The 13,169-nt window shown below is 47.0% G+C and overlaps 1 protein-coding gene across 1 annotated transcript in view; it reads left to right on the top strand.

The window, feature by feature from the left end:
- Positions 1-3,561: 3,561 nt before the first annotated feature.
- Positions 3,562-13,169, top strand: part of Ddx23 (DEAD-box helicase 23) — a 20,329-nt gene continuing 10,721 nt past the window's right edge. Inside the window, exons 1-3 of the mRNA XM_006974376.4 lie at positions 3,562-3,688; positions 10,635-10,840; positions 12,001-12,111. Coding sequence (XP_006974438.1) covers positions 10,635-10,840; positions 12,001-12,111 — 317 coding nt within the window. The 5' untranslated portion in view covers positions 3,562-3,688. The remainder of the gene's footprint in view (positions 3,689-10,634; positions 10,841-12,000; positions 12,112-13,169) is intronic.

Raw genomic sequence — 13,169 nt, 5'->3', positions numbered from 1 at the left:
CTCCTTCCCAGCCGCTCGACTTCCGTCTCGCTCTTTCTCTGTCTTTGAGGAAGGGCCTTGTTCAGTTGCCCAGGATGGACTCACACTCTGGGCTTAAGTGGTCCTTTCACCTCAGCCTCCTGAGGAGCTGGCACTTGCTACTGTACCTGGCAATGTGATATGTTTATTTATTTATTATGTAGGGAGGGCAGGAGTTGAAACTGGGTCATTTATTTATTTTATTTTTGCTTTTTCAAGACAGGGTTTCTCTGTGTAGCCCGGGTTGTCCTGGGTCTTGCTCTGTAGCCCAGGCTGGCCTTGAACTGGGAGATCCACCTGCCTCTGCCTCCAGGGTGCTGGGATTAAAGGCATGCACCACCACTGCCACCAGAGTCTTATATAGCTTATGTTGACCTTGAGCTCACTATGTAGCTAAGGGTGACCTTGAACCCCTGATACTTATACCTTCACCTCACAAGTACTGGTATTACAGGCATGCGGTCATCACGCCTGGCAGAGTATGTGCCTTTGCTAGCCCATCCTGTAAGACAAAGAGTATTCTTATTTGGGTTTTATAAGCGAGGAAATAGAAAAGTCTACATAATATACAATATGCATATTATATAGTGTATATATTATGTAAGTATGTTATATCATATAATATGCATATCATATATTTGCATATATACTATATAACATGCAGAAGAGCATACTGAGAGTGACTGAGTTAGCAACCTAACCAAGTCTCACTGTTAACTGTATGTATTACACATATCCCTTATTACTAACCACGTGGCTCAGGGGGAGACCAGATTTGCCTCTTACTAAATATGATCTCAGGGGCTGGAGAGTGGCTCCGTGGTTAAAGTACTCGTCTTGCAGACATGAGGGCCTGAGTTCGAATCCTTGGACCCACACAAAGCTACATGTGCTCGTGTCTGTGATCCCAGGGCTCCTGCAGCAAGGTGGGAGGCAGGAGGAGGGCGGCAGGCAAGGACGGAGACTGCAGGTTGTCATGTGACCTCCACAAAATGGCCAGCCTGTGCCCACACACATGAACGCACATCACACATGCACCCAACACAAACATACCAGTAATAGTCTTTATGTCCTTAATCACAGGAATAAATGTTTGGGAGGGAGCCAGGAGAGCAAAGCCAACAAGTGTGTGTGTGTTGACGTTCAGTGTCGTTCTTACATGTGTGGAGAGAAGTACGAAGTCCTAGGGGACTGTCACTGTGAACCTGGATGAGACTTTTCATCTTTCTGAGTCTCCGTTTACTCTTTAAAAAAAAAAAAATCGTTCACTTAGGGCTTGGAGAGATGACCGACAGTTAAGAGCACTGTCTGCTCTTCTAGAGGACCTGGGTTTGACTCCCAGCACCCACATGGCAGCTCTCAACGTTCTGTGATTCCAGAGCCAGGGGTCTGACACTCTCTTTTGGCTTCCTTATGTCCCAGGCACCATGTGGTACACATACATGGATGCAGACAAAAACCAAACAAAACAAACCACCACAACAAACAAAACAAAACCCCATACACATAAAATCAAAATAAATAAATCTAAATAGATCATTATTATTATAGAATTCTGAAAATAAATAGGGGGAGGTAGGGACTCTCAAATCAAACGAACCTGAAGAAGTCAGATCCCCTTCTTTTAATTTTATGGGCTTGGAAGGCATATGTACTAGGGCCACATTCTCCCTATCAATAAAATCAAGGAATGCCTATCTCATACTGATATGACAACTAAGTAAGACAAGTAACATTAGCCTAAGTGTCTAGCCAGAGCCGGACACTAGGAAGACTGTCAATCAATAGCTGGAGGTTTTTAAGTTCCCACCCATCTGTGGTCTGTGAGCCTTTTTTTTTTTTTTTTTTTTTTGGTTAGGGTTTCAGTCTGTGAGTGGACCGCCCTCTAGTGTTGATTATGCTCAATAGCTCTCGGACTGACAGCCTTCCCTGTGCTGGAAGTCGTGGTGTCCAAGGTGACTAGAACTCTCCTAAAGTCTCCTCAACTACACTGAGCCACTGTCCGTGAAGCTGAGAGTTTGGATCAGCGTATATTCTGAGACCCTGTTTGAGAACAAAAAGAATACATAGAGTAAAAATCCAGACTGGACGCTGGAGAGACAGATGGCTCAGAGGTTAAGACCACTGGTTTTTCTTCCAGAGGACCGAGGTTCAATGCCCAGCACCCACACGGCAGCTCACAACTGTTTGTAACTCCAGTTCCAGGGGGTCTGACACCCTCACACAGACATACATGCAGGCAAAGCACCAATGCACGTGAAACAAAAGTAAAATTAAAAAAAAAAAAGAAAGAAAGAAAAACCAGACCAACCATTCTGTGAGATTAAAATAAAATTGGTGGTGGGGAAACCTTGTGAAAGGAAGTACTGGGTACCCCAGTTACTCTCTGCCATCCTAGCAGGTACAATTTTCATTTTGTTTTGACAGGTGCTGATGATGCAGTTTGAACCAAAGAGAAAGTGGGTATGTGACTAGAAGAAGAATTAAGCAGACTGATGTGGGGAGAGCCTGAAGAAAGAAACCAACAATAACAATTAGCCTGAGCCGGGCGGTGGTGGTGCATGCCTTTAATCCCAGCACTTGGGAGGCAGAGGCAGGCGGATCTCTGTGAGTTCAAGGCCAGCCTGGTCTACAGAGCAAGATCCAGGAAAGGCACCAAAACTACACAGAGAAACCCTGTCTCAGAAAAAAACAAAAAACAAAACAAAACAAACAAACAAACAAACAAGTAGCCCAAGTGGACAGATCCTAAAGAACAAGGAAATAAGGAAGCCAGGGTCCCGTCTGGAATGTTGAGTCAACAGTAATAAGAGTTTGGGGAAGGGCTGGAGAGATGGCTCAGAGGTTAAGAGCACTGGCTGCTCTTCCAGAGGTCCTGAGTTCAATTCCCAGCAACCACATGGTGGCTCACAACCATCTGTAATGAGATCTGGTGTCCTCTTCTGGTGTTCAGGTATGCAAGCAAGCAGAACACTATATACATGATAAAAACGTCTTTAAAAAAGAAAAAAAGTTTATGGGGGAGCCTTTTGAATGTTTATTTATATTTATTGGAGAAGGGCTTGGGGTATTAAGGAATTCACGGTACTGGGGCCTCAAGGTTGCTAAAATACCTTCCTATGATAGGGGTAGTTCTACTGTGAAAACTGTACTACTTCGTTGTGGAATATTAGGTTACTCCAGTTAACTAATCTTCAGTTCATCCAGCTGTAAAAGGGAAGCAATAATCTCTCTCATGATTTTTATAAAAACATTTTTTTCAAAAACAGGAAACTTTTTGTTGCCGTAAAAATTCCCTCGCTGTAAGCCGCTAGCTGTGACTGCGATCATTAAATGGTAGTGTCTGTGAGAAGATTCCAGAGAGCCCGAGCCACGGGAGAACCTTGCAGGTGGGAAGACAACACCTGGGGAAATTCTTTCTCCCCCCAGAAACCGAACCTTCGGCGAACCACATTACCCAGGAGGCCTTGCGGCCCGGCCGGCCCTCGCGCCGTGCATCCCGGGATTGGTAGTTTTGGGAGCCCCTTCGTCCGCTCGCGCCGCGCTGGCCCAGGAACTCGCCTTCCCGGCTACCCGCGCGGCCGAGGCGCTCCTCCGCGATCAGGAAACGCGAAAGATGGCGACTGCTCGGCGACGTTGAGGCCGCGTTAGGCGGTTCAGGCGCGGGGTGGTGAGTCTCGGGCGGTGGAGGCGGCTCCCACGGATTTGGAGAGTGGGCGAGAGCGGGGAAGAGAGCCGTGGCCTCCGCCTCTGGGACCGGACGGGGGAGAATGCCTCCGGGAAGGGGCACGAGCCAGGGAAGCTCCGGCGGGCAGGAGCGAAGGCAGGGGCGCGGGCCGCGGGAGCAGCGTTGGCTGCCTGGGGCTCAGGCCACCTCCGGGACGGTGTTGGGGGCCCAGGCTTTGGCCCGTGGACACTTCACTCGCCGAGCCTCAGTCCGACTTGGCCTCGTCCCCTTCCTTCGGCCAGGCTGGGACTCTGGTGGACTTGGAGAAACCAGCCCGTGCTTTCCCGCTTCGGCGTCGTCCGTGTCACTGCTTTGGCCGGAAATTAGTTCCAACCCGCACCCCGAGTTACACATCTCCAAGTCCTACCCACGCTTGAAAAAGCTCAGGAGCCCCTCCTTCCGTGGGTCCTTCCGTATCCTCTTTTTTACAAACGGAAAGAAATCACCCCTTTGAATTCTCGCCATACTTCACCCGAGCGTTCTTCAGCTTGGCGTGGCTCGTGCCATCGGCTGCTTCCTGGGCACAGAATTTCATTTTGTAACTTCCCACAGGGCCTAGAACTTAGTCTTGCATTGTGGTAGCTCTTGATAAACAACTAAATGAAAATAAGTTGCCTTTGCCCTGCAGCAGAACTGGGAAGCACAGCCAGGGTCTTCTGTAGTCATTATTGCCTAGGTTCACATTTTTGGTTTTGCAGACAGGGTCTCTTGTAGTTCAAGCTAGTCTTCAACTCAGTTTGCAGCTTAGCCTGTCCTGTCTTTGAACTCTCAGTCCTCTCTTCACCTTCCTAGTGCTAAGATTACAGGCCTGGACTACTTAGCATTTTCCCGAGTTTTTAATATATATGTGTGTGTATTACATATATGCGTTATTGCAGTTAGATATCAATAAAGAGAGAGAGAAGAAAAACAATATTTTCAGGCTGATGATGGTGGTGCACGCCTTTAATCCCAGTATTCAGTAGGCAGAGGCAGGTAGATCTCCGAGTTCGAGGCCAGCCTAGTCTATAGAGGGAGTTCCAGGACACACACACACACACACACATTTCCTTCTAAGTCACCACAGTAATTCTTTTATAATGCAATTTTTGTTTGTGACATATCCTGCTTAAAGCTCTTCTAATGTTCTCACTGAGGTTGAGTTGAAATTCGGGTGCCTTTGCCCCAGCCCCTCACACTTTATTTTGCTCTTATAGTCAGTTGCAGTTCTCTTGAAGACACGCCACTCAAGTTTGTGTCCGTCCCCTTTCCTGCCGTGGAAGTGGCTGTAGTGAAGGCCACCAGTGGTCCCCACAGTCATCCCCATGCCTCCCAAATCTTCAGTGGCTCTTTGTTGACGGCTCTGTCTTTGAAATGCGTTTGGTTTCTGCATCGTTATAATTGACACCCCAGCTCCGTCCCGCTTCTGCTTTTTCCTGGTCTGTTCTTTGGTTTCTCGAAGGCACTTTTCAGTGTTGGAGAGCCAGAGCTGGGCTGTGGACCTCCTCTTCCGCTTTTTTATTTACGCTGCTGCCTGCTTAGGTGATATTAAGACTTGAACGGCTGTCTCTGTATTAGTGACTCATATTTTTGTCTTGACACGTCTCTTTTGAGTTCCACATTTCTCTTTTCTGTTTGCTTTCTAAAGTCTCTCTTTGGTTGCTTTATTGATACCTCACAAGCTGGCAAAAATAGCACTTTTGTTCTGTCCCTTCCCCAGTCTCCTCTGGCTGCTTCACTAATGGCAACAAAACACATAGATTGCTCAAACCGTATATTTAGGAACTGTCTTCCCACGGTCTCACCCCTCCAAACTTTGACAGTTAACATGTTTATTTTATCATCAAGCAGAGAATGCAAAAGAAGTTGTTTCTGTAAATTGTGTATGTGTGTGTATGAGTGGTGAATGCATATGTGTTGAGGACATTGGGTGTCCTGCTCCATGTGAGTGAGTGGTGAATGCATATGTGTTGTGGGGACAGAGAAGGACATTGGGTGTCCTGCTCCATGTGAGTGAGTGGTGAATGCATATGTGTTGTGGGGACAGAGAAGGACACTGGGTGTCCTGCTCCATGTGAATGAGTGGTGAATGATTATGTGTTGTGGGGACAGAGAAGGACACTGGGTGTCCTGCTCCATGTGAATGAGTGGTGAATGATTATGTGTTGTGGGGACAGAGAAAGACACTGGGTGTCCTGCTCCATGTGAGTGAGTGGTGAATACTTATGTGTTAGGGGGGGACAGAGAAGGACACTGGGTGTTCTGCTCCATCATCTCATTCCCTTGAGACAGGGTCTCCCATTGAACCTGGGATGACCTCCTGTCTGCACCTTCCTCGTAGCCATGGGGTTACAGGCATGTTTGACCATGCCCAGTTCTAACATGGGGACTGGGAATTTAAGCATGTACAGCAAACACTTGTACCTGCTGAGCCATCTCCCCAGCCCCAAGAGCTGTCTTTACCAATCTTCCCTTTATCAATAAGTCTTGTCAGCTCTGTTTACATTTCTAGAGCAAACCAATGTCATCTCCTGCTTAGATATAGTTGCCCCTTGTGGTTATCTGAGGAGATTGGTCTTAGGACCCGAGGTGAATACCAAAATCTGCATATGCTCATGTATCTTCTATAAAATGTAACAGTATTTGCATATACCCTACATGATCCCCCTGCATATTTTAAAAGATTTTCTAGACTGTAATTATAAATGATAAATGTCCATGTAAATTGTTGTTTTGCATTGTTTGGGGAATAGGAATTTTAAAAATCCACAAGTTGAGTATATAGAATTTCCTTGAATAATTTTGATTCATGGTTGGTTCAACCTGTGGGTGCCAATGGGTACACAGGGCTCACTTTATTGTAATAGCATTCTAAGTCACTTGAGTAATTCTTTTCTAATATGATATTGGGTTTTATACCCTGTTTAAATCCCTCCCTCTGAGCATTTCCATTGGTTTTAAGTTGAAATCCAGTGCTTTTGCCCTGATTTCTAGCAATTTCATGATTTGACTTCTACTCACTAATCTAATTTTTTTTTCCTTTTTTTGTTATGTATGGATGCTTTGGGTTCATTTATATCTGTGCACCACTTGAGTGCCTGGCACCTGAGGAGGTCGAAACAGGGTGTTGGATTCCCTGGAGTTACAGGTGGTTGTGAGCCACCATGTGGATGATGGGGACCAAACCCAGGTCCTCTGGTAGAACCAGCCAGTGCTCTTAACCACTGAGTCATCTCTCTAAGCTCTATCTTACCTTGTAAAAAATTATTTGTGTTGCCGGGTGGTGGTGGCACATGCCTTTAATCCCAGCACTTGGGAGGCAGAGGCAGGCGGATCTCTGTGAGTTCAAGGCCAGCCTGGGCTTCAGAGTGAGTTCCAGGAAAGTCGAAAAGCTACACAGAGAAACCCTGTCTCAAAGGACCAGAAAAAAAAATTATTTGTGTGTTTACTTTATTGTGTGGTGTAGGGGGAGTGTGTGCCACAGTGCCACATGGAGAGGCCAGAGCATGTGGACATCATTTTTCTTTCTCTTGTGTGGGTCCCAGGGATCAAACTCAGGTGGTCAGCCTTGGCAGCAGGCACGTTTCCCCCTGAGCCCTCTTGTGGACCCCACACTGACCTCATCTGGACTTAGCTCCCTTTGGGTCGGTACCCACTCAGCCGCAGTCTCTTGAAAGTGTCAGACATGCTAAGCTGGTTGCTGCCCCAGTACCTTGGTGCTGTCTATCTGTCTGTCTGTTCTTTTTCTCTATCCTTCCATGGCTATTTCTTCCATCATCATTCTCAGTGTAAATGTCAATCTAAAAATTCTTCCTGAGCGTTCATTATCTTGTTCATGTCTCCCTCTCATATTACCCTGTTTTGTTACCAGTTTTGATGTGCATTCTGAGTATTTGAAATGATGTGCTGCACTGAATTTGGAATGTATGAAATCGGAGGCTTTACTTCTTTACCGGCTCATCCCCACGACCCAGAGCAGCTTCTGGCACTAGTGGCTGCTCAGTACATACGTGTGCACTTTATCCCAGCGTTTGGGGTTACAAGCAGGCAGATCTCTGTGAATTAGAGGTCATCTAATCGACAGAGTGAATTCCAAGCCAGCCAGGACCACATAGAAAGACCCCGTCCTAAAACAAGAACAAATCAACAACAGCAACAACAGAGAAAGAACAAGGTCCAGGATGCTTTATAGAGAAACCAACTTTTCTTTTGGGTTGTTTCCTTAGGGCTGTAAGTAGGAGAGACATACTGGGAAATGGATGATGTGCTGATTTGGAATCTTCTGTCGTTTTTTAGTTAATCATGAGATAAAAATAGGTTGCCTTCACCTTTAGAAAGTGCTATTTGTTCATTTTGGTTTTCTCATCCTTAACATTTTCCCTTCCTAAGCATATGGCAGTTACTGGCATGGGAAGAGGGGATTGTAACAAAATGCTTAGGCCTCTGATATTCCAGCTGAGTCATTTGGGAATAAACTCCTAAGATAATGTGCCCAAGTCATAGGGGTGATGATGGAATCAAGGCAATCTCAGACTTGTGTGTCTCTTTAGCGCCTAGCTGAATTCGTTTTTATAGTCCGAGAACAGTCGGCAGTGTGGGTTGGGGACTAGATGAGATTCCTGCTCAGACCTCTCGGGAGGTGGGCCGACAAGACAGTCATCAGGCTGTGAGGGTCTGAGGAGAGAATGCCAGACAGTGTTTCTGTGACTTCTGGTTGGGATACTTTTGTTGTTTAGTGTTTGATATTGAAATAATCCCAGTTTCCTGGGAGGTTGGGATGTGCTTGGAGTTGCTGTGCGCCCTTCACAGTGTTTTCCCGTTGATGAACTGGAGCTGCTGCTGATCCTTCTGCCGTGTGTGTGGGTGTTTGTGTACATAGGTCAGAGGTTGGCATCAGGTGTCCCTTACTTTACTTTATTTTCAAATCTTTGACACTTCACATTTATTTAATTTATCGTGTGTGTGTGTGTGTGTGTGTGTGTGTGTGTGTGTGTGTGTGTACACGTGCTCACTTGCCATAGTGCATGTGTGGAGGTCAGAAGACAACGTAGGAGTCAGTTCTTTCCTTCCACTATGTGGGTTCTGTAGGTTCTGGGCTCAGACCTGGCAGCTAGCACTGGTACCCACAGAACCATCTCACATTATTTTTTTGAAACCAAAGTCTCTGATTGAACCTGGAGCTCATCAGCTTGGCCAGGCTGGCCGGCCATTGGCTCCAGAGACCACTTGTCTCCTCACAGCACTGGGGTCACAGGTATATGCCCCACCCCTGGCTTTTCCATGTGGTGGTGGGATCCAGGTCCTGATCTTTGTGCTTATACGGTGGGCACCTTACAGACTGAATCATTTCCCCAGCCCTAGAGCAGTGTGTGCAGCCTGTGGGTTGAGACCCCTTTGATAAGCCTCTGTCTCCAAAAATATTTATGTTAGGGTTCATAATAGTAACAAAATGCAGTTATGAAGTAGCAACAAAACAGTTGTGTGGCTGGGGGTCACCACAACGTGAGGAACTGTGTTAAAGGGTCACAGCATCAGGAAGGTTAAGAACCTCTGTTCTAGAGGTTCATTTCTTTAATGAGTAAACAGATTGTTTCTCCTCCAAAAGAATATATATCTATTTGTGGTGTGGTGTGTGTGTGTGTGTGTGTGTGTGTGTGTGTGTGTGTGTGTAAAAGATAGGTGCAGGGAAGGAGAGAGAAAGGGAGTAAACACACCATAGAGTATGTGTGGAGGTCAGAGGACAAATTGCTGGGGGTTGGTTCTCTTTCCACCACTTGGGTCCCAGGGATCAAACTCAAGTCATCAGGCTTGCCCCCTCCCCTCCCAGCCATCTTGATAGCCCAAGAAAATGTATGCTGGTCATGGTGAACTAGTTATCTGCTAGACGCCTAGAAATAGAAATAGGTAGTGTTGGGCTGGAGAGAAGATGCTGGCTCAGTGGGTGGTGGCACTGACTCCTCTTCCAGAGGACCCGGGTTCAATTCCCACCACCCACATGGCAGCTCACAGCTGTCTGTGATTCTAGTTCCAAGGGAACTGGCACCTTCACACCAGTGCACGTGGAACTTAGAGAGAGAGAGAGAGAGAGAGAGAGAGAGAGAGAGAGAAGAAATAGGTAGTGTTTACTAGCACTTCTTATACACACACACACACACACACACACACACACACACACACACACACACACACACCCCAGAGTAGCCCAGGCTCTCCTAGAACTCACTACTTAGCCCAGGCTGGTCTTGAATTTGTGGTTATTCTCCTGCATCAGCTTTCCAAGTGCTGGGGATGTAAACTAATACATTTGGCTTCTAACACATCTTTTTAACAATAATTCTTTGTAGTTTAATTACAAAAACAGGGTATACCATTGTGTATATTTAGAAGTGAGTGTACACTCAGGTGTATGGTGGCCTCTAGTGCTGGCACTTTGGAAGCTAAGGCAGGAAGATTACCATGGGTTAAAGGCCAGCCTGTGCTGTGTAAGACCCTGTCTCAACAAGCAAATACATGAATATATAAAAAGGAGTCAGAGGAAGACAATAGAGTATAGTGAATAAGAATGGGCTTTTTAAAAATTTGTTTGTTTTTTGAGACAAGGTTTCTCGTGTAGCCCTGACTATCCTGGAACTCACTTTGTACACCAGGCTGACCTCGAACTCAGGAGAGATCCGCCTGCCTCTGCCTCCTGAGTGCTGGGATTAAAGGCCTGCGCCACCCTTCCTTGCATAAGAATGGACTTTTTAAGACAGACTACTAGGTCTTTGCTATCTAGAATTTGTGTTACCTCAAGCAGTTAGTATATGTACCTGTCCCTCAGTTTTCTCATCTCTGAAGTAGGTATGCTGACACATTATTTTTTTGATATTTACTGAGCTGTGCATAGTAAGTACTTGTCTTTCACACACAGATGGCAGGAGAGCTGGCTGACAAAAAGGACCGAGACACATCACCCAAGGAGGAAAGGAAGCGATCACGGACTCCTGATAGAGAGCGAGATAGAGACCGGGACCGGAAGTCCTCCCCATCTAAAGATAGGAAGCGGCATCGGTCACGGGAGAGGCGGCGAGGAGGTAGCCGTTCGCGCTCTCGGTCCCGTTCCAAGTCTGCGGAGAGGTAAAGTGACTTTGTGTGTCTGTTACACAAGGATGGGAGGACATGATGCTGCAGCATGAAGCTGCCGTTGCTTGTCACATGCTAGCCTACCCTGCCCGGGTGGACCTGCAAGCACTTTCCGCTTTCTCTTTGCTTTTCCCTTTGGTTTTCTGACGTGTCGTGTTGCTGTGTAGCCCAGGTGGACCAGGACTTATGGTATCCCTCTGCCCCAGCCTCCTGAATGCTGTGGTTGTAGATGTTTCCATGACACCCAGCTGAGTGACCAGTTCTGGCTCCAGGTCTCCTGAGTGTAACAGAACTTACTGAGTGTGACTCTATATATAGAAAAAGGGGATTTATTAGAATGGCTTACAGATCGTCGTCCAGCTAATCCAGCACTGGCTGGTTTGACCAGAAAGTCCAAGATCCAATAGTTGTTCAGTCCATGAGGGTGGATGTCTCAGCTGGTCTTCAGTATGCACTGGAGTTCTGAAGAAGGAGGCTCTAATGTCAGTGAAGGAGTGGACTTGCTAGCGAGGTGAGGGCACGCAGACCAAGAGCAAGGCTTCCTTCTTGCTTGTCCTTACACAGGCTTCCAGCAGAAGGTGTGGCCTAGGTTAGAGGTGTGTCTTCCCACCTCCCAAGATCTGGATTAGAAGTGGATCTTCCTACTTCAAACTAAGCAAAACTCCCTCACAGGTGTGCCCTCCATCTTTGGGTTTTAGTTCCAGATGTAGTCAAGTCGACACCCAAGTGTAGCCATCACAGAGACCTTGTCTAAGGCTGAAAGCTGTGGAAGAAGACATCGGATGTCCTGCACGCACATGCTGGTGCTTCCACATGCACTACCATGCATTCACCATGCACACATACACCATGCACACATACACCATGTACACACAAACCACACAGACACACAAATCAAATGGAGTGTGGTAGAAGACATTTGATGTCAACTCTAGCCTCCACACATGTATACAAGGGTACGTGTATCTACACACCAATACATACCACACACAGAGATCTTACTAGAATTTCCTCACTGCTTCCCCGAGAAATAGATTTTCCAGTGTGTTAAACTTTACTCTGAGGAGAAAGGAGCATGAGAACCTTCTTGGATCCTCAGTGAAGGAAGAAGTTCTAGAACTAGCAAGTGATTTCTTGAATTTTCCATCTTCCAGAGAACGACGACACAAAGAACGAGAGCGAGATAAAGAGCGGGATCGGAACAAGAAGGAGCGGGACCGAGACAAGGATGGACACAGGCGGGACAAGGACCGCAAAAGATCCAGGTAACAGGGGTGGGGGCTGGGGGTGGGGTGTCTGCAGCAATGCTTCCGGCTTTTCTGTCTGTGCTCAGCTTCACGGGGAAAGGAGATTTCCTTAGCAGATTCTGTTGGTCGTTTCTGCAGAATGAACTTCCTGAGAAGGCTCGTGTCTTTTCCCTCTTTCTTGTTTGTTTAATCAGTGTTCTCTTACATGGCCCTGGGTGGCCTGCAGCTGGCGCATAGACCAGGTTGCCTCGAACTTACTGTCTAGTCACGGATGGCCTTGACCTCTTGCTCCTCCTGCTCTGCCTCGAAAGCGTGGGATTGCAGGTGTGAGCCACTGTGCTGGCCCAGCATATGTCTTCTCTAGAAAGTGAAACGGCTGCCTGTGGCCTGTGGAAATGATTAACCGCTGTCTGACCAGAAAACCCTACAAAATGAAGTAAGCCAAGGAGTTCATGTCTTCACGTTTGCTTTAAGAACACCTGTGTATTTGCCCATGCTCTCAAGGGTGTGCATATCTAGAAAGCCACTGGTATCTGCAGGATGCCACTTTAAATGTACCACACCAGCAGTGTGACGACAGAGTCCGTAGATGTGCCCAAGCCCAACAGTGGGGCTGACACAGCCTCGGTCCTAGAACTGCGGGGCTGACACAGCATCGGTCCCTAGAACAGTGGGGCTGACACAGCATCGGTCCCTAGAACAGTGGGGCTGACACAGCCTTGGTCCCTAGAACAGTGCTGAACTTTTGCAGCCCATGCTTAAAAGTGCAGAACAGTGCTGAACCTAAGAGTTAGATGTTGGTTTGTAGTCACTGAACAGCCAGGTGCATAGAGCGAGCACCTGAGATGTGAGGTCCCTTGGAGAGCTCATGTGAGCTTCCCTCTGCGGTAAGATGACTCACAGAAGAGAAACAACCTGGTTCCTAAGCCAGAAGCTAAACAAAAGGAAAAGATAGACCAGAAGCAAAGACTTACGGCACAGGGATCATTCAACATAAAGTAAACACAATAGAAGTAAAAAAGAAAGTAGAGTGGGGGTAGGGAGGGTCAGTGGTAAGCGCACAAGGCCCTGAGTTC

The sequence above is a fragment of the Peromyscus maniculatus genome, chromosome 20, assembly GCF_049852395.1.
Source record: "Peromyscus maniculatus bairdii isolate BWxNUB_F1_BW_parent chromosome 20, HU_Pman_BW_mat_3.1, whole genome shotgun sequence".
Classification (NCBI taxonomy): domain Eukaryota; kingdom Metazoa; phylum Chordata; class Mammalia; order Rodentia; family Cricetidae; genus Peromyscus; species Peromyscus maniculatus.
Note: the sequence above shows the minus strand (reverse complement) of the source record. Positions and strands in the feature narration are given on the sequence as shown.